Source organism: Mustela erminea, chromosome 4, assembly GCF_009829155.1.
Source record: "Mustela erminea isolate mMusErm1 chromosome 4, mMusErm1.Pri, whole genome shotgun sequence".
NCBI classification, from domain to species: Eukaryota; Metazoa; Chordata; class Mammalia; order Carnivora; family Mustelidae; genus Mustela; species Mustela erminea.
The window spans coordinates 53,466,850-53,488,788 of NC_045617.1; the positions used below are offsets into that span (position 1 = coordinate 53,466,850).

Below are 21,939 nucleotides of genomic sequence, written 5' to 3' on the forward strand. Positions count from 1 at the left end.
ATTTATATTTATATATTAATTTATATGTTCATAAATTTATTTATAATTTATATTTTTATTATATTGTTATATACTTATATATTATATACTATATTATATATTATATTAAGTATGATTCATAATTATGCATTTATAATTTATAAATTTTACCTGCATATAGATTTATATTATATTATTAAATAATATTATTTCTAAGAAATATACAGAGATGAGTGCCTGGCTGGTAGAATATGAACACTTGATCTTGGGGTTCTAAGTTCGAGCCCCATGTTGGGTATAGGGATTACTTAAAAAAAGGAAAAGGGGGCACCTGGGTGGCTCAGTTAGTTGAGCTTTCTACTCTTGGTTTTGATTTCGGTCATGATCTCAGGGTTGTGAGGTCAAGTCCTGAGGCAGGCTCCGCACTCAGCAAGGTCTGCTGAGATTCTCTCTCACCTTCTGTCCTTCCCCCTGCTCCTGCTCTCTCTCTCTCTCTCACTAAAATAAAGAAAAAGAAATAATACAGAGAGATCTTATGTACACTTTACCTACTCTACCCACATTTTGCCAAACCAAGATACCAATATTAATCTTCCCTAGTTTAGGAAGGAGAGAAGGGCAGTAGGAGAAGAAACAAGAAAGAAGCAGTACTAATCTTTTGTCTGTGGAAACTCTGCTTTATGGCCAGGTGTCAAGAACATCGGCTCATGTTCTCAGGGAATATTATCCTGCTCTCGGTTCAAACAATGAGAACGGTCGTCTTATTCTCTTTCTCCTATATGTATTTTTTACCCTAACACTTAGAAAATGTTTGTAAAATACTTTAAATCCTTCCCAATATCATATAGATATGAGAAGATATCTGGAAGGATTACCTGGGGGCTTGGAGGGAAAATATCCATCTCACTGTTCTAAATATTCTAAATATGTGATTTCAAGGAAAGACACCCTTTGTTAGCTAAGTGAGTAATGAGGGTCGAGGAGGGGATATTAATCTGAATAGATCTAAACATAAGCTCACCCAGGACTTTGAAGTTTATCTCCATGGTCTGGATCTGGACCAGTGTTTCCCACACCAGAAAGGAGGTGCCTAGGAAGGCAGAGAGAGACATCCAAAGCCCAGGTGATCCTTGGCCTCTTTGACAGGGGATGCTCTGTCCTTCCAGCCCCAGCATTGAAAAGAGGGTTCCCAAACAACCTCCAGGTCCTCAGATTTTCAGTTTAATCCTAGTGTGTTAAATGTTGACATCCAAGGGGCTCGGGCACAGGCCTGGATAATGAAAGGGCCCACGAAGATGGCCCATCTGGATCCCTTGCTTCAGGGTCTCCCTGGTGTCTTTAAATCTCCATTCGCTTTACCTCCAGCTCACCCGTACGGCCCCACTCAGGGTCGCCCTGACCTTACAAATGTCATTCTGTTCAATTCTACAGTCTACCCTCTCCTCTCATGTACCCAGGCAGCAAAGCCCTCATCTGTTGGCTTTCTGCTGACTTAGGTCTTCTCTGCACTTGGGCAGACCAGCTGGGACAGCTTCTCTCCCTTGCAGCAATTTACTGGAGGCTGCAGGGCTCAGTATGGTCATCATCAGCCCATGTACCCATATGTCCCAAGAAGCAATAAGTAGTGGTCTCACCTGTTACATTGCTGCCCCCCAGCAAGGCCTCCCTGATTCTGAGCCAGAGCCCGAGAGAGTGAGAGTCCAATACCTGCACCAACCTTACCATCGCTTGCCCCTTGCAGTCACTGGCCCCCCTTGGTTCAGCCTCACACTCCTGCAGCCACAGAGAGAAGTCACAACTGACACTTACCTTACAGTCATGTGTACAGAGATGGGAGGAGAAGTTTCCAGAAGAAAGGGATGCTGGGCCCCAGTCCTGCTGGAGTGCATATCTCAACTACTGCAATGACTCAGGCTAGAGACAGGGTGGGCTCAGACCAGAATGGGCTCAGAGCAGGATGGTGACAGTGACAGTGGACATAATCAGAAGTGGTTAAATTCGGTTTTTTTTTATTATTATTATTCTGGATTTTTAAAAAAAGAATTTATTTTATTATTAGAGAGAGCATGTAATTGGGGGTTCAGCAAAAGTAGAGGGAGAGAACCCCAAGCAGATTCTGCACTGAGCACAGAGCCCACTGGGGGGCTTGGTCTCAGGAGCCTGAGATCATGACCTGAGCCAAAAATCAAGAGTCTGATGCCCAGCTAACTGAGCCACCCAGGTGCCCCTGGATGTGTTTTTAAAGTAGGGCCAACAGGGGCACCTGAGTGGCTCAGTGGGTTAAGCCTCTGCCTTCGGCTCAGGTCATGATCTCAGGCTCCTGGGATCGAGCCCCACATCAGGCTCTCTGGTGGCACCTGCCTTCCACCCCCTCCCTCCCCACCGCCTGCCTGTCTGCATACTTGTGATCTCTGTCAAATAAATAAAATCTTTAAAGTAGAGCCAATAGGATTTCCTGATGGATTGGATATGGGATGTGAAAGACAACAGGGGTTCAATTCGACCCTGCAGTCTCAAACCACAGTTCTTGTCTCATTTTAAATCCCACTCATCTGAATCTCTGCTGTTCTCAGACATTGGCAGCACCCTCTTGTTCCCAAGGATCAGTGTCCCACTCCAGACTGCAATTATCTTGTCATCTTCAGCTTTCTCTCTGCGTGCCCCTCAGGTAGTGTTTTAGGTCTCACAGAAGTGACCCCTGTTTGATGTTCTCTTAGCATAGCTGGGCCTGAAGATCACGTAACCATGTGGCAGTGAACACTGCTTAACTTCTCTTTGAAATAAACCACAAAGGACTGGTGGCCTTCTTTGCCAGCTGTCCAGCTTACAGCTTTTTCAAGGAGAGTGATGGGACCGCTTATAACTGGTTTTACACCTGGAGGTCTCAACTCTGTCACTGTCTCAGTGAGTGACAGTCATATTATTGAGATTTCATTTCCCTGTCTATAAAAGCTGGGTGACTCAGCTGAGATGAGAACTAATCAAGGGAGATAATGGATATACTTAAGTGCTTACTATATCTCAAGATCTTTTGATATATATCTAGAATTATATGTAAGCCCTATTTTAAGCTCTTTTTACATAGCTATCTCATTTGATCCTTATAAAGTAGGTGCCATTATTACTTCATATCACAGATGAAGAAACTGAGGCTTAAGTAGGTTACGTGACTCGAGCAAGGTCACATAGGTGGCACACGGTGAACCTGCCCAGTCCAGCTCTGTGGGATGCCAGACTCCACTCTTAACCACTTCACTCACACTTCCTCTGGTGTCATCAGTGTGTCGTCTGGGTGTGCCTGCTACGCATGGATGCCCAGATCCATCCCTCACTCAGACCCTCTGAGTCAGACTCTGAGGCTGGGCTGGGAAATCTGTGCTTAACCAGAGCTCCAGGTGACTAATTCCTGAGAGGCCTGAAACGTGGCAACGATTGTATCTCCTTCCATTGCCTCTGAGTAATGGTAACGCCTTCTGCTGGTGTGTGTATATAGTCCTGACAAAGCCTCAAAGCCAGGGTCATGTGCAGGAACCTCAGTTCTAGGATTTCATGAATACAAACCCCATCGGATAGTTCTCATGGGGCAGCAATTCTCTGTGCCTTCAAGAGCGTTAATGCAGCCCTGTAATAAACCAGGTAATGGTCAGGATTCATTTGTAGCCGCTCTCCAGACTAGTTCATTTAAGCAGAAAGGGTTTCTCCTGGAAAAATAGGATATTAAACCATTATAGTATCTTTGGGAGGGCTGAAAAATATGGTAGCTGGATTGAGCATCTAAACATGACTCCCGAAATCACAGCTGAGCCTCAGAAGCGATTGCCCTTCACCATGAGCAGGAGGCTGCTTGAAAAGTGGCATGAGGGGCATGGAGGATCAAGGGACCCTGGGTTTGGGAAGTGAGCAGAAGTGAAGTCCCTGGGGGTGATCAGCAAGGAACAGCTGGGGGAACTCAGACACAGAAACAGAAGCCAGGGATGTCAGAAGTTCCAGAACCCGGGAGTGGCCAACATTATAAAACACAGTAAGAGGGCCAGGGGACAGGGAGCTGGTGGGAGGCGAGGCTAGCAAGTACTATTGACCTTGACAGCCTGGTGACCTTTGCTAGATCTGTTAGTGAGCTCTACGGGCAGTATCAGGGGTTTGGTGAGGAAAGAAACCAGATGGGTGGGATAAAAGACAAATGGAAAAGGAGCAAATGGAAGCAGAAGTGCAGCATGAACAAGGTTTTGAAAAGGTACATTGAAATGGAAAGGAGATATGATTTGTGGCTAGAGATGATCTTGGAGTGTAGGGTTTTTTATTTGATATTGTTTGTTTTAGGTCCAGAGAAACTTGAGCATAGTGATAGCAGAGCCATCTGAAAGAGAAGTTATTTAATGGGTCAGTGTTCTGAGGGTCAGAAAGGGAAGCGGAGGATTGGCCTGGAGTGCAGGAGCAGTAGCTCATCTTGTGACTGGAGGAAAGGAGGTGACAACAGCTACAGATACAGGTGCATTCCCAGCATGGGGGGAGTGCAGGAGCCGTACTTGTGGCTGAAATTACATTCCAGATTTTCTTCTCAAAGCAGATGAGGTCATCTGCTGAGAAGGAAGACACCAGCCACTGAGTGTGGAGCTTGGAGGAGTTAGAGGTTTGGAACAGCGGCTGCTAAGGACAGGTGAAGGGTTGTCAGTCAAGGATAGTATCAGCCCAGATAAAATTGAACATTGTGAATTCCAAGTGGGGCAAACTGCCAAAATAACATGTGATTTAGTAGTTCACATCCTTGGACCAGGAGTGGAGAGGCGAGTCACAGGACTACTTCAAGGCTAGTGGGGGCTGCTGGACTCCATGCCTTTCTCTCTTTACTGAATGTGCTCTTTCCTGTTCGGGTGTCAGGTGCCTCAGTCAGGAACCCTCAAGCTGTCCCACTTACAAGAGGGAACATACACCTTTCAGCTCACGGTGATGGACACCGCCGGGCAGAGAAGCTCCGACAACGTCTCAGTGACAGTGCTCCCAGTGGCCTTCTCCACGGGAGGTGAGAGGAAGGTCCTTCCCTTGCATTCACAGTGGCCAACAAACACCAGCTCTTCATGGAAGAATGGTATTACACTGGCATTTGATATTCTGACTGCATTTCATGGGCTCTTCCCTTCTTTTTTTTTTTTTTTTTTTTTTTTAAGTAGACTCCATGCTCAGCATGGAGCTCAACCCAGGGCTTGAACTCATACACAGAGATCAAGACCTGAGCTGAGATCCAGAGTCAGTCGCTTAACCAGTAGAGCAACCCAGGCACCCCTCTTCCATTCTATTTTTGGTTGTTGTTAAATAAGAGTCTCCTCTAAAGCTGTGACAAAAATAGGCTCCATTACATTTGGGGCTTTGTGGCACTGCTAGGTTGGGGTAGTGGAGGCTCCGGGGGCAAGAGTAGACTGTGTGAACCACAGGGCCATCTAGGTTCATCTTACCTGACTTGCTTTTACAAAAGACAATCATGTGGTTTTTCCCAGAGAGAATCTTGCTTAAAGGTGAGCAGTCTGTATGATATGTATATTCAGAGAGTGCAGCTAAGAAGCGTATTTAAAACAAATTAAAATGAAAGATTTTAATAGTCCTGTTAAATTGTGTATGTCAATTTAAAAGGACTATTTAAAATTTTTCATGGACACATTAGACAGATACACTAATAATTTAGCTTTACATGTATGTGATGGGTCTCACACTCTGTTGCACGACATAAACTCACTCTTCTCATTTATCTATGTTTCTTACTTTCCCCAACACCTATGTTTCTAAGATTAGCTCATCAAGTTTAAGAAATATATGTATGGAACTTGAGAGCATTAAAGAAGAGGTATTGCAGAGGGAAGTCCACCACAACTCCCTACTGGAGAAATGCACAGATAAGTATGTATCTGAGGGTCTTGTCCTTCGGTCCGCAGCTACTCTCGGTGTCTGCAGGATCACAGGGTGCACGGGGCTGTGCTAGGCTCTGGGCGGATGGTGGCGTGCTCCATAGACCTGGCCCCGGACCCTCCCCCACGTAGTGAGCCTTCATGGTCACTAGCCACAGCTCTAGTAAACCCACAGCTCTAGTAAACCCACAGCTTGTCTTTGCCATCCCTGATTACTCAGTAATTAGATGGTAATTAAGCCAGCAGTTGGAATAGCGGTAAAAAGATTGGAAAATGACTGTATGTCGCCAATCTTGTCTTCCATCCCACATAGGTCAGAATGTGTACTGGAAACAAAGCAAGATTTTAGAATCCTGAGAACTTGGCAACCTTAATCATTTGCCTTCCGCAGGGACAGAGAGCACAAGTAGCATCCTGAATCTGGCTGGCTGACTCCCCATCCAACCCAGGTTCCAGTGTCCCTGGAGGAAGGAGGGTGACTCCCTGGGGACTGGGATGGCACCAAGCTCCTAGCCACTGCCGCCCTCTGAAGCCATGATGGCAAGTACGAGGAGCGTCCGGGTCAGGAATCTGAGCCAGCCCGGATGCCAGCTAGGTCCTGACTTAGTGCAGCCGCAAGGGAGAGCTCGGCAATTACTCAGAATGTTTTTGAGGGGCACCTGGCTGGCTCAGTTGGAAGACTGTATGACTCTTAATCTCGGAGTCATGGGTTTGAGCTCCACATTGGGTAGAGCAATTACTTAAATAAATAAATAAATAAATAAACTCTGAAAAATGAAAACATTTTTGGGTACCTTGGCATGCGAGGCTTGCAGCAGGGCCATTGGAAACATGGCCTCAGCTCTGGCCACTCACTCCCTGTGGAGGACTGCTATCAGCCTGGGATCCAGGGTCACCTGCATAGAGAGCCAGTCAAGAGCTCACAGGAGGAAGGCAGGAATACCCCACTCTCCCTACAGAAGTTGGAAAGGGATTGCTTCTATACAACCAAGGTGCCTGGGAGGGAGAAAGGGATACAAGCACAGGTCCCAGGTGATGACCAACGCTGCACCAGCCTGGCATTTGCCTGGCTTATTTGCTCAGACCAATTTCCCAGGGCTCCAAAGGTCAATTACCAGTTGTCCATTTCTGGCCTTTCTCCGAGAAGATAATAAAATGTATTTGAAGTGGCAGAAAGTTACATGAATCACTTTTGGTTACTGAAAGACCACTTGGATATAGGTCTTATGTATGTATCTTTATATAGAAAATAAAAAAGAATGTCTTTGTTATTGACTCCTATCTGGAATTGCTCCCCCCTAGACTGGAGTGACATACTATGAACTAAAGTGAAAAAACACCACATAGAGACACTGAAAACCAGAGTGGGGATAGAGAGGTGTTTCTCTCCCCTCTGTTATATACATAGTGGCCTTGCAGTTAATAATCCAGTTGTAATGGTAACCAAGGGTGTACCTTCTGGGGGAAACAGACAAGCATGTAACCCCTGCTTATGTGATAATAATGTGATTGACTTTGGATATAGAGGCTGCATGTTTTCAAGCTTGGGGGAAAATCATCTCTTCAAATGCCAAGCCAAAAAACATCTCCAATATGATCTAGAATAGTGGTCTCCAAAGAGGATCCCCCAGGGATAGCATCTTTAGGATGGAGAAGAAGACACCTGAATTTATATTTTTAGTAATTTTTAATCTCCTCCTTTAAATTTTTAGTAGTTTTATAATGTGTTTAATATGTTAGTATAGTAGTATATGCATATTATTTCTAGATGGAGATATGTATTTACTAATATGTATAATATATAATACTATATGTATTGATCAGATGGGCAGTCAAAAAAAATTAGAGACCACTAATCTAGAAATGAATGGATAAGTTACAAATACCAATCTATCTCCCAAACTACAAATGAATAAGTAAAACCTTGAGATATTTGGGATTTTCATGTCATGATCTTAACAATGTGAGCAGTAGCTACATCCTGCTTGGTATTCAGGGTAACCTAGTTCCCCTTCACTTTTTTTCTAAGCTCCATTCCTGAAACAGAAGGAATTTCCCCCTTCTGGGCCCAAATCTTTGGTCATAACTGAAGCTCTTTGCTTCCTTTTCTTTCTCAGGAGCTTCTACACCATTTCTTCTCTTCTTCCTTCTGGGTCAAGGTATTTTCAAACTGCCTTGTACCCAGAGGGAATCCTTTCCCAGGCCCCAATTTAACGGCCTTCCAAAGGAATATGTATCCAGGATTTCACCTGGGTTCAACCATTTGTTTCAGGAGAAGATCATCATCTACTACGCTCCCATGTCCTGAGAGTCTAGCTCCTTCTGTACCCAGTAAATTATGAAGTTCCATTAGAGCTACTTCTAGCCTGATAACCTTTAGTCTGCATTAACCAGAGTAAAAGTTGTCCTGCAGTTGTTGTATAGTTAAGTCTGGCAAAGTTGGCTTAATCTGGAGCAGGGGAATGTCTTTTAAGAAAATACAGGTAACTCCCATGAATCACACTGTAGATTAAAAACTCCTAACAGCTCCAAAAGGGAGGCAATTTTTTGGAAATTTTTTGGAGACCACTTGTCCTTATTTAAGGAAAACAAATTTGTACCAGCTAGTAACTAAAGATCTTGGTTATTCTTGAGAGCACCAAGGATATATGATAGTTAACAAACAGAGTTCAATAGTAGAAAGTTAATCTCAGCAAAAATTATTACTTAGGAAACAAGATGAGACATAGCATGTGTAAAATGGTGTCTCTAATTAAGCTGTCTAGGTAAGAGCATTAGGAGGCCCACAGAGATGATGGGATGAATGAAGGAATGCAGAGGGAGAGCCGGGAGGCAGCAAAGCCAGGGATGTCTGGAGAAACCCAGAGCGGCTACTCCTCTGCTCGCACCTCTTCGGCACTGTTGCCTGGAGAATGCCACTGAGACCAGAGCCCATGGTGGTGCCTCAGAACATAGCCAGGAGGTCAAGGAGATATCCTTCACTATCTAGAAACCTGTTGCTCTAGCTCACACTGTTACGTGTCTCCCCATTATTTGCATCTGTAAACCCTAAAGCATTTCACTGTACACTTAGTCTTTGTGAATCAAAACACAGAACATGGTGAAGTGCTGACTCTTCCCACATTCTTGTAATATGAGACTGTTTGTAAACAGGATGCCTGAAGGTTTGCTCACGCTACCACTTCTTTTGTGACGATGGCTGTTGCATTGACATCACGCTGGCTTGCGATGGAGTGGAGCAGTGTCCTGATGGGTCTGATGAGGCTTTCTGCCAAAATTGTGAGTCAGCTGCATGGCCTTTGCAGGCAGCAGGGGAGAAGGGATGTCTGTATTCTTATAATAAAACGCAAACTCACTATTGCTCTTTTTCTACCCAGTTTCAGGTATAACTTCATGTGAATAAGCTAGGCCTTAAATTAAGTGAACATTTAGTAGGAGTCTTAATCTGGGTTCTAAATGTCAAATCTTTTATATTGCTTACCTTTTTCAAAAATTGCTTTCAGTTTTCTAAAAGATTCTTCCCCATCCTAAAAAAGCTGTGTAGAATATGGTTTTTAGCGGCATCTGGGTGGCTCAGTCATTAAGTGTCTTCGGTTTAGGTCATGATCCCAGGGTCCTGGGATCGAGCCCCACATCGGGTTCCCTGCTCAGCAGGAAGCCTCCTTCTCCCTCTCCCACTCCTGCTGCTTATGTTCCCTCTCTCACTGTCTCTCTTTCTCTGTCGAATAAATAAATAAAATCTTTTTAAAAAGATTATGATTTTTTAAAAAAACTAAGGTGAGTTGGGGTACCTGGGTGGCTCAGGGGGTTAAGCCTCTGCCTTCAGCTCAGGCCATGATCTCAGGGTCCTGGGATTGAGCCCTGCATCAGGCTCTCTACTCAGCAGGAAGCCTTCTTCCCCCTCTCTCTCTGCCTGACTCTCTGCCTACTTGTGATCTCTGTCTGTCAAATAAATAAATATTTTTTTAAAAAACTGAAGTGAGTTAGGATTTTGTTTTAATAATTTTTTTTGAAAATTTACGGTGTACTGGGTGTGCCTAAGTCAGGACTATAAACCCATCTTATAATGTCATCTACCTACACAAAAGGACACTGCAAGAAAGAAGGAAACTTCAGAAAGTATAATGAAGGTGCTGGTTTGAAGAAGGATGTAGAATCTCAAAACCTTAGATTTAAGCTTTGTTTTTGTCGATATATGGGTGACATTTAGAAAGTCAATTATTGGAAGAGAAGAGAAAATAATTTACCCATTGGAGAGAGAGAAGTTTTTTATGGGGCTCTGACATGCCTTAGATGATTATTATTCCCAAATATCCATGATTAAGTCTACAGCAAATTTAGGTTTTGGGTTTTTTTTTTTTAAGATTTATTTATTTATTTATTTGAGAGAGAGAGAGAGGAAGGGGGAGGTGCAGAGGGAGAAGGAGGTAAGTAGACTCCCCACTGAGCTCAGAGCCCAACATGGGGCTCTATCTTATGACCTTGAGATCGTGACCTGAGCTAAAACCAAGAGTCACCCACTTAACCAACTGGGCCACCCAGGCACCCCCACCAAATTTAGTGGTTTTAGTTAGAGACCCAACAACCAACAGTAGCTCTTCCATGTTCCAGTGAGCCTTGACCGGAAGATGGTGACCCACACAGCAACTGCCCAGCCTAGAACCACAGGACCAAGCAAAGATGCAGCAGGAAGCTCCTTCTTGGAAAAGTCCCTGAAAGTCCCTGTCCAAAACCAGCCACCAGCGTTATCAAACACGGAGAAGAGGAATCATTCCATGTTTGGGGGACCAGAGAGTCAAACCAGTCCTGTGATACCAGGTAAGGACCTGAGCAGGTGCTCCACAAACAGCATTATTTTCTACACTGACCCTTGGCTTCAAAATTCACGTTATATTTGGGGCACCTGGGTGGTTCAGTCAGTTAAGCCGCTGCCTTCAGCTCAGGTCATGATCCCAGGGTTCTGGGATCGAGTCCCACATCGGGCTCCTTGCTCAGTGGGGAACCTGCTTCTCTCTCTGCCTCTCTGCCTGCCACTCTGCCTATTTGTGCTCTCTCTCTCTTTGACAAATAAATAAAATCTTAAAAAAAAATTAAGGTTATATTTGATGAGTGTTTAGGAAATACAAGAAAGAAGAGAGTTAAAATGAAGAATTTAGCCAAAAAGGAAAAAAATCTATTTGCACTGGTTATTTATAGTAAGGAACACCTACTAAATACATTCATACATTCATGCATACTCCAGAGAGACCAGCACATTTATTAGTAAATAAGCTAGAATTAGGAAATTTCAACACCTGTATTAAGGAAACAAATGCCCTAAGTGTTAAATTTTAGGTTATTTTGAGATGAAACAGCATAACCCCTATGCATCCATGTAATTCCTCTTCACACTAAGCAAGTGAATGTAACGAAAATATATGTCACATGGAAATGGTTGAATGTGCCAGCAATTCGGTGTTTTGTCCCCAATTTAACTAAATCTGTAATTTTTTGTATTTTCTAATAAGGCTAATAAGAATTTTAAATATATTCACACCGCTGAAGGATTAGCATTCTATCATCTTAAATTTAGTTTTGCACATTTGTATTTGTTGATGACATAGAAATATAGAAGATCACATTTCTATATGCATTTGTTAATGTCTTCTCAGTACTCCCAATTTTGCCTACATTATATGGAAATAATCCGTCACTATTTTAAGAACTTCTTGATGAAAATTTTTTGTTCGTTGCAGATGATGCAAATAATAAAAAGGGAAAATGACTTAAAATACCACCCTTTACTAAAAACAACTTTTAATATTTGGGGATATTTCTTTCCAATCTTTTGTTTATCTACTATTTGTTTACTTATTTATTTTGGGGGGCACTTCTAATTTTATTTTATTTTTTCAATATTCCGAGATTCATTGTTTATGCATAAGAGCATCTACACAAAACCTTCCACTTTGTGCTTAGATTTAGGTGGTTTCTGTGCTCCTGCGTTGGGTCTCTCCCTTGTTGGTACTGCCACCTGCTGGGCAAATCAGTCAGTCCAGCCAAGCCTTGTAGTCCCTTTAACCAGAATGGAAGGTATGAATGGAGAAGACAACCCCACCCCACCCCACCCCCACCACCCCAATCCCCAACCCCCAACCACGAGGCCAGAGTCAGGAGAGACTTGTGCTCTGGGCAGCAGGGAAGGGCTGAAGAGCTGGCGGATAGGACAGAGGAGTTCTCACAGGGTCTCTGTGGTAGAGAGTCTCACATGGGCGTGAGTGATTAGCTGAAGACAGAGAAGAGACCACAGCCCATGTCTCCTTAATTTGGGTCTAGTCTTGGCTTGGCCTTTAGAACCTTGAGCAAGCTGCTTCATACTCTGGGCCTGTTTCCTCACCAGTCAGTAAGTGATTTCAAGCAGACAACCTCTAAGCCCCCATAGCCCTGAGAGAGCTTCGGGAATGATCCACAGCCTGATGCTTATGCTGGTATCCAGGCCAGAGTGCTCCCGGATCCCAGCACTGTCTCCTGGTCAGTGAGCACTCAGCCTCAGAATTTCTTTGAAAACAGTGCTCCAGGCTACACCACCCCTGGATGGGAGCCATCAGTTTGAAAAGAATTTGCAGTCTCTGCGTTGTCCTTTTTGATAATAAGCCTCTGACTTTGGTTATAAAGATGTAAGGAATGGAGTTTCACAGATGCAGAGAGATTAAATGTCCAGTTACTAGGTTATATTATACATTATATTATAATATAATAACATATTTATAATATGTATTGTTCTTCCTAACTATTAAAGTAATACATATTTACTGTAGAAAATTTGAAAACTACAGAAAAATATAAAGAAAAAATTAAAACCATCTAGCAAAACTTACTGTTAACATTTTGTTACATTTTTTTCTGGTCACTTCAATTTATGTACATACGTACACACTTTTTTTTTTAAGATTTTATTTATTCATTTCACAGAGAAATAGAGCGCAAGTAAGGGAACAGGAGTCAGAGGGAGAGGGAGAAGCAGGCTCTCCTACTGAGCAAGGAGCATGATGCGGGGCTCGATCCCAAGACCCTGGCATCACGATCTGAGCTGAAGACAGCCGCTTAACCCACTGAGCCACCCAGGTGCCCCGTATGCACATTTATTCACTTTTTAAAATATAATTAATACACAGTGTTCTAGTTTCGGGTGCACAATAGAGTGATTCAACAATTCTCTACATTACTCAGTGCTCCTCTTCATAAGTGTGCTCTCAATCCCCTTTACCTACTTCACCTGAACTCCTAGACCCCTCCCCTCTGCCAACCACCAGTTTGTTCTCTGTATTTAAGAATATGGTTTTTTTGGCTTTGTTTCCTTTTTTCTTTGTTTTGTTTCTTAATTTCAATGAGTGAAATCCTGTGGTATTTTTATTTTTCTGTCTGGCTTATTTCACCTATCCTAATACCCTTTAGGTCCATCCACATAGTTGCAAATGACAAGATTTCACTCTTTTTTTTGGCTGAGTAATATTCCATTGTGTATAAATACCACCTCTTTTTTATCCACTCAGCTACAGAGGGGCTCTTGGGCTGCTTCCATATCTTGGCTGTTGTAAATAATGCTGTTGTAAACAAAGGGGCTTGTGTATCTTTTTTAATTAGTGTTCTGTTTTCTTTGGGTAAATACCCCTGTAGTGGAATTACTAGATCATATGGTAATTCTGTTTTTAATTTTTTGAGGTAACTCCATGTTGTTTTCCATAGTGATTTTACCAGCTCACATTGCCACCAACAGTATACAAAGATTCTTTTTTTCCCACGTCCTCATCAACACTTGTATTGCTTGTTTTTTGTGTTCAGTTTTTTGTGTTCAGGTGTGAGGCGAGAGCTCATTGTGGTTTTGATTTGCATTTCCCTGATGGTTAGTGGTGTTGAGCATCTTTTCATGTGTCTGTTGGCTATTTATATATCTTCTTGGAAAAATGTCCTTAGATCTTCTGCCCATTTTTAATCAAAGGTTGTTTTTTGTTTCTTTGTGGGGGTTTTTTGGTGTTAGGTTTATTAAGTTCTTTATATATTTCGGATGTTAACCCATTACTGGATATATCATTTGCAAATATCTTCTCCTATTCAGTAGGTTGCCTTGTCATTTTATTGATGGTTTCATTTGCCATGCAAAAGTTTTTTACTTTGATGTAGTCCCAATACTTTAATTTTGTTTTTGTCTCCCTTGCCTGAGGAGACATATCTAGAAAAATGTTTCTACAGCTGACATTAAAGAAATCGCTGCCTATGTTTTCTTCTAGGGGTTTTATGGTTTCAGATCTCACATTTAGGTCCTTAATCCTTTTTGAGTTTATTTTTGTGTGTGGTGTTAGAAAGTGGTCCAGTTTTATTCTTTTGTATGTGTCTGTCCAGTTTTTCCAACACCATTTATTGAAGACTATCTTTTCCCCATTGTATATTCTTACTTCCTTTGACCATACAGTTGTGGCTTTAGTTTTTGATTTTCTATCCTGTTCCATTGATTTATGTGTCTATTTTTGTGCCAGTACCATACTGTTTTGATTGCTACAGTTTTGTAATATATCTTGAAATCTAGGATTGTGATACCTCCAGCTTTGTTCTTCTTTCTCAAGATTGCTTTTGCAATCCCAATCCAACACTGGGATGTTTTTGTGGTTCCATATAAATTTTAGGATTATTCTAGTTTTGTGAAAAAATGCTATTGGTATTTTGGTAGGGATTGCCTTAAATCTGGATTGCTTTAGGTATTATAGACATTTTCACAATATTGGTTCTTCCAATCCATGAACATGGAATGTTTTTCGATTTGTTTGTATCATCAGTTTCTTTCATCAGCATTTTATAATTTTCAGACAAATCTTTCACCTCCTAAATTAAGTTTATTCCTAGATATTTTATTCTTATTGGTTCAGTTGTAAATAGGATTTTAAAAAATTTTTCTTTCTTCTACTTCATTATTAATGTATAGAAATGCAAAAAATTTCTGTATATTAATTTTGTATCCCACTGAATTTAATGAATTCATTTCATTCATTCATTCAATTCAATTCATTCATTCAATTGTATCCCAATGAATTTATTGAATTCATTTATCAGCTCTGGTAGGTTTTTTTGGACATTTATTCACTTTTAACAAAATTAGGAACATGTTATGTTTACGAAACTTTTATTTTTCTCAGGAGTATATTTGTGTGTTATTACATATCCATCAAAAACAAAAACTTTTTTAAGAAACAAACACCCAGGGGCGCCTGAGTGGCTCAGTGGGTTAAAGCCTCTGCCTTTGGCTCAGGTCATGATCCCACGGTCCTGGGATCGAGCCCCACATTGGGCTCTCTCCTCGGTGAAGAGCCTTCATCCTTCTCTCTACCTGCCTCTCTGCCTACTTGTGATCTCTGTCTGTCAAATAAATAAAATCTTAAAAAAAATAAAAAAAGAAACAAACAAACAAACAAATGCCCCAAAAAACTGATTCATAAATATAGAGAACAAACTGATGGGTGCTAGAGGGTAGGTGGGTTGGAATGGGTGAAGAAAGAAAACACAGTATTTGAAAAGTCCAGGGTGGAGAAAGTGGGAAGAGAAGGACAGAACTTTGCAAATGTTTGAAAGGGCCCTCTCAACGCGCGATTTGTTGAGACAGCAACTATCTCCTCCCTCCCCATCCCTAAGACCCCCACACTAGCGTCCCCAGCCTCTGATTTCATGCAAGGTAAGTTATCTTCTACCCAGCATAAACGTAAATAGATTTTAAAATGCACCATTGTTGGCAACCTGTGCCTGGGTTTCTCAAGGATCATCAGCTAGTATGATGCAAATGGACAAGTTAAATTTTCTGCCACTTCCCATGGACATGTTGTGAGGATAAAAGAAACTTAATTCATTGAAGGTATGTTAAAGATAAACTAGGATTAATAAAAATAATGTAGTACAGAAAGTGATGAAATGCAGTTTTTCCTATGTCACATAAGCAGGGGAAAAAATAAAATTACTGAACAAAGCTCGGAGAAACAAGACTCATGCACTTTGGGTGGGATTAGAATTAGTACAGTCACAGGTGCCTGGGTGGCAGCTTCCATGAAGCCACCGACTCTTGGTTTTGGTTTCTGCTCCAGTGGTGATCTCAGGGCCCTGAGATCAAGCCCTGCCAGGGCTCCCCTCTCAATGGGGAATCTGCTTAAGACTCTCTCTCTCTCTCTCTCTGCCCTTCCACTCTGCGAGCACTCGCTCTAAAATAAATAAATCTTTTTTTTTAATTTAGTACAACCTTCTAGAGGGCAGGTTCTGAAGCATTAAATCTGCATGTGGCCTGATTCAGTTATCTCACAATTGGGAATTTCTGGGGCGCCTGGGTGGCTCATTCGTTAAGCATCTGCCTTCAGCTAGTTCATGATCTCAGGGTCTTGGGATGGAGCCCTGCATCGGCCTCCCTGCTCAGTGGGGAGCCTGCTTCTCCCTCTGCCACTTCCTCGGCTTTTTCCCTCTCTCGCTTTCTCTTTCTCTGTGTCAAATAAATAAAATCTTTTTTAAAAAATGAATTTCTCCTAAGCATGTTACTACGGATAAAACCAAGGATGTGTGCAAACACTGGGTTAGGCGAGGACGCCTGCTCTGTGCCCTCCGCGCTGGGGTAGGGGCTGCCCAGCGTCCTGGCCCCGCCTGTGCTCAGCGCGCAGAGGCTCCATGGCTGGATTGTTAGCCGTGCCTGCGTCTGCACAGCCTGTCCCCTGGGTGCTCAGGCCTTCTCTCTGGCCCAGCCAGAGGAAAGAAATCTGCCCCCCAGCACTGCAGAGTGCTAGAAAAGTGGTGGGTCCACGTTTACAGTGAGTCCCGTTTTTTTGAAACTGGAGGATTCGTGTCCAGCCCGGCAAGTCAGCCAGATTCCCTAAGGATCCAGATGGGGGCGCCTGGGTGACTAAGTTGTTAAGCGTCTGCCTTCAGCTGGGGTCATGAACCCAGAGTCCTGGGATGGAGCCCCAAGTCGGACTACCTGCTCAGCGGGAAGCCAGCTCCCTCTGCCCCTGCTTGTGTTCCCTCTCTCGCTGTGTTTCTTTCTGTAAAATAAATAAATATAATCTGAAATTTAAAAAAATTTTTTAAAAAAAGGATCCAGAGGGAGCACGGACTGTGCTAAAAAAAATTTAAAATTTAAATTTTAAAAATATTTAAATTTTTTAAATTTAAAAAATTTAAAAAAAAAAAAGGATCCAGAGGGAGCACGGACTGTAGGGCCACATGGGGCTTGGCCTGCACTTTCTCACATTCCCCTCCCCAAAATGTGCCAAAGTCCCGCCCTTCAGCTTCTTTCTGGTGGTAGCTTCAGGGAGAAACTGTGACCTTTGATTTATTGCGGGATGTGTTTTATCCAGAGAGGATATCCTTATAAATGGTATTCAAAGGGATTTTTTCATGTACGCTGTATTTTTTGTGGGTATTTCATCTTTTCATTATGCTGGACTATCTCTTTTCTTATTGAGAAAACATCCTGAATCCATGAAACAACATTTCTGGGAAGGTAGTTTGAATTTGTTGGAGCCTGATAAACAGCATAGCTGAATAGCCTGTTGGGCTCCAAGAAATTCAGCTGTTTTCGGAAATGGACAGATCTTATCCTAGAACGATCCAGAACATTTCCTGAAGAGAGCTCCCTCTTCCCGACTTTGCAGCATGCAGTGTGCTCTGCCAGTGAATAGTGACAAAGAACAATTCTGTTGTCTGCGTTAGTTGGCAGGTGGTTGCAGGAAGCCATAGAACATTCTGGAATGCAAGCCCATATTGTAGTCACTTTTCCAGCTGGTATTTCCACCTTCCTTCCAGAACATGCCTGCATGTTCTATGGTGACTGAAAATTAAAACAACTCATATCCAGCTTCCAACTCCTTCTGTGAATGCAAGGCTGTGTGTGTACATATAACACAATAGGTCATTCAGAAAAGGGAAAAATCATTTCCTAAGACATTAACTTTTCTAAAAGGGTTATTAGAAAATTTATTTACAGAAGCAAATGCTATCTTTGTCTTGTTTGTTCTGACTTGTCACTCTCGTTAGAGCCTACCGTAGGACACGTGGAAGTGAAGCATTTCTCTCGGGTGTTACATACGTTGGTGTCTAGGAAAAGTGAATCAGTCTGGGAAATGGCAGTGAATTCCTCCCTGAAATGTAGAAAACAGAAATTTACATTTCAAATACCGACTTGGGCAAGACAAATCCCCTGAAAATTCTAGTCTGTGGCAGTTGTGTCTTCTTAAGTCTCCTGTGTGCACTGCCCTCTCCCTAATGCCGGATCCCTCCCACCTCCTACAGCACTGGCTTTCTCTCCCCAAGGAGTAAGGGCAGCTAAGAAAATACTCTTCACGGTTGGCAACTGAAGATGCAGAATGAATTTGTCTAGTTTTCCACATGAACCCATCGCCAAGGCAATATCCCCTTTCTAAGTACAATTAACTTCTTTCTCCACTGCATCCTTAATAGGCCTTTGTCTCAGACTTCCTAAGGAAATACTTACATTGGTGGTTTTTGCCTAGGGATTTTGATTTGCCTAGATAGGAGTAAATAAATACAGTCTCAACTCTAAATTTTTTGGATCTGTGGCTCTGAGAGCAGTGTGGCTGAGTAGAAATGTTCCAACTCTGGACCAGTCCTGGGTTCTAATTCCAGCCCCACGAGTTACTAGGATCCAGGGAACTAACTGCTCTCAACCTGCCTGTGAGAGGACAATAGTAGCTTCTCACAGTGTTGCTACAAGGATTACATGAGACTTTGTATGTAAACATAATCTAGTCTCTCAGTAGCTATTCGTGCCTGACGAATTTTTGCTGGAGCATTTGAGGGCAGTGGCTTTCACTAGGAACCTCGGGTAAGAGAGCAACAAGCCTGTAAGACAGTTAATTCAAATAAAAAATAAAAACAATGCAGTGGTGGCCCCAGTACCGAGTTCCTCCTCAGAATGAGGATGAGCTATCACTCATCTCCATTGGAAGGAGACGGTTGGAGGGGGATTGTGAATGTAGTTATTTTATATTTTTCTACTGGGTAAAAGACAAATGAGCCAATCCTCTGAAAAGAATTGGAGGTTGGTAAATTTTGGTGTTTTTATTCCTGGATCATTATTTTTAAAAAGTAGGACATGAGTTCTCAGCCATGTGATCTTCCCACTGCCAGATTTATTATTGGAGAGAGGACTTCTTGAGTGCCTGTCACTGCGACTTCTTTGGTCTTTATAGCAACTGGTGATGTGCAGGAATCATTAACCGCATTTTATGGATGAAGACAGTGAGACACAGAGAGGTGAAGAACTTAGACAGGGTCACACAGCTAGTGTGTGATTTAACTCAGCATGTCATACCAGCCCCAGTGGGGTGACAACTTCAGCAGCAAGCCTCTTTGAGTTCAAAGACCTTTTCTCTTAGTTGCAGAGACAAGAAACAGCTACAGTTCCCTTAAGACCTGCTTGTACAATACTTTCTATTAGGGCATTAGAAGCTCAGAAGGAAGAGAACAGTGGGTACTGGAGAAGTTGGGGTTGGCTACTTGTAGATCTGAATTATGACTTCCCTGGGCCCACTTAAAAAAAAAAATTACTCTTTATGACTGTGTTGTTATAAAGATTAATGTAATACAGGCTAGATTATGTGTTATTATCAAATGCATTGTGTTTTTGTGTTTTGTGATTTTAAGGGAAATCAAATTGAAACATTTTTACAGGCTCTGTGCCCATTGTGCCTCGTGGATAGGTGGCCCTGCCTGCAAAAGGCGTGGACATTCCACTGTGCTCTGAACAATGGGCAGAAAGAGTTTGAATACATGGAAAACAAGGGTTCTAGTTAATTGCATGAACAAATGGGTTTGGGAATGACAATTATAGAAGCAGGTGATCCCAGCTACCCAAAGAGAAGGGTGTTTGTCGGGATTCGAGGGCAATATGGGGACCTCGAAAGCCCACTAAGGCTTCCAGACCCTTGGAGTCAAGAAGGAGGGTAACAAAATTTAGTCCCAAAGACAGCAGAGGAAGGAACAGTACCCACCCATAATAAACCTTTCATTCATTCATGGCAAAAAGAGAAATAAGGACAAATTAGTCCATTTTTTATAAGGCTTAATTTATTCCATTTAAAGAGCTGTCCTTTTTATGTATTATGTTCTGTGGGTTTACACATTTCCTCACTTTATCATGAAGTGAAGGCAATGGCCTTCGTAAATGACCATTTCTTTCAATATCTTTATTTGGCAAAATAAAAAATTGACAACCCTAAATTGGCCACAAAAATCACTTTGAATTTTTAATTGGTCCACAAAATCCAAAGGAGTTGAACTCAGTTTGCCATGTGGAGGACAGCCCAGATTCTCAATAGCCTCAGCGCTCCACCAGCCCCAGTGGCTTAAATTCAGTAGTCCCTGTCCCCATCCTACTGGGACACAGGTCCCCACTGCTCCAGGCAGCCATCCCTTTGCCCATGCGTATAGTCTTCCACTGGCTGCCCCTCTTCCTTTTGCTCCCCTTATGGTTCTGGATGGGAGCGGGCCTTCCACCACCACAGTCAAATGGACAATCATAGCAATCAACTTGAAAGGTAAATCTGATACACTGACCTACAAGGAATTGCATATGCCTTCCTCGTGTCTTTCATTCTCTTGGGGCCTGGAGTTTATGGTTGACAGCCCACATTACTGGCCATATGCAGGTGGCCTGGATGGGTCCTTTTGAGTAACCTGGAGAAGGACCACAGAAAGCAGGGAGACTGGGGCAGCCTGGGCTAGGAGCAAACTGGCCCAGCCTCCTGGAGGAGGAGCCTTTGCAGACACATCCCGCCTGGTTAGAGGCTCTGGCAGTGCTTGAGTTAAAGGTGACAGAGACCTAAGGCTATGGCCATTAGGACAGAGAGGGGGCCACAGTCGGGGATATTTCACACTAAATCCTGGACAAGGTCCACGCTGTATGGTGACAGATGGCTTGCAGGCCTCAGTGAAAAGGAGTGTTAAAGATGCCTTAATGAAAATAAATGTATTTGCAGTCCCTTGTCTTTAACAGTGTTAGCCTGTGACTGCTACGATCAGTTTAAGCCATGGCTTTCTGGCTCTAGTAGGTGCCTGCAGTAACTTTACAATTTTCCATCAAGCTCTTGATTTTTGTGATCCTTAGTAAATCCAGGCATATCTCTTAGAACAATTTACAAAGAATTTTGTAAATACTACGTTTAAGTCTCCTGGTTTCAGTTGCAGGAGTAACTAACGTAACTGTTGATGACCTATGAGTACAGGAGCTTTAAAATTTGGTTTTGTTTCTCAGTAAAATTCCCCATATCAATTCATCATTTCTAATATATTGTCACTGAGAGTTATATAGTCCCACAGCCTCCCCTGTGATCACAGCAGGAGGGCCACTCACTCCACTGGCTCATTCCTCATTATAGTGTCAATGTAATAAGCACACAAATGTCCATTCCTAGATAGGAGATGATACAATGGTACAATCGTCGCTCCTCAGACCTGGGATAAAAGTCCTAAGATTTGACCTTTCTCACTATTCGCTCTCAATAGTATCATCTAACTGAATAAAGTAAGCAATTAATGACATATTATTACATCACAAGGGCTGGTTTCTTCCCATAAGCAGGTAGACACACCTGGGTTTAAATCCCAGCCCTGGGGGCCCCTGGGTGGCTTGGCTGGTTAAGATTCTCTCTCTTCCTCTCCCTCTGCACCTCCTAGCACTTCCTGGCACATGCACACAGTCTCTCTCTCCCTCTCTTCCTCAAAAAAAAAAAAAAAAAAAAAAAAAGTAAAGATGAATAAACCAAACCCCAGCCCTGTGACCTGCTTACTACTCGAAAGAACCTGGGCAGGAGCCAAACCTCTCTGACCAAACCAGAGCACATGAAGCGATGAACCCCTGCCAAGTAGGGTTGGGTGAGAAAGTCAAAGCGCGTGTTTGAATGCCCATGTATGCTCACTGCTCACTTTTTCTTTAAGACCTTATTTGAGAGAGAGAATGAGAGAGCACGAGAGAGGGGAGGTTCAGCAGGAGAAGCAGGCTCCCCACAGAGCAGGGAGCAGGACGCAGGACTCAATCCCAGGA

The 21,939-nt window shown here is 42.7% G+C and overlaps 1 protein-coding gene across 4 annotated transcripts in view; it reads left to right on the forward strand.

Annotated features, from left to right (window-relative positions):
- The window catches only part of LRP11 (LDL receptor related protein 11), a 46,846-nt gene that overhangs the window by 18,071 nt on the left and 6,836 nt on the right, over window positions 1-21,939 (forward strand). Inside the window, exons 3-5 of one of the 4 annotated variants that reach the window (XM_032339259.1) lie at window positions 4,858-5,065; window positions 9,030-9,155; window positions 10,488-10,694. In XM_032339259.1, coding sequence (XP_032195150.1) covers window positions 4,858-5,065; window positions 9,030-9,155; window positions 10,488-10,694 — 541 coding nt within the window. The remainder of the gene's footprint in view (window positions 1-4,857; window positions 5,066-9,029; window positions 9,156-10,487; window positions 10,695-21,939) is intronic. The other 3 variants (XM_032339261.1, XM_032339263.1, XM_032339262.1) reach the window with 3 other exon arrangements.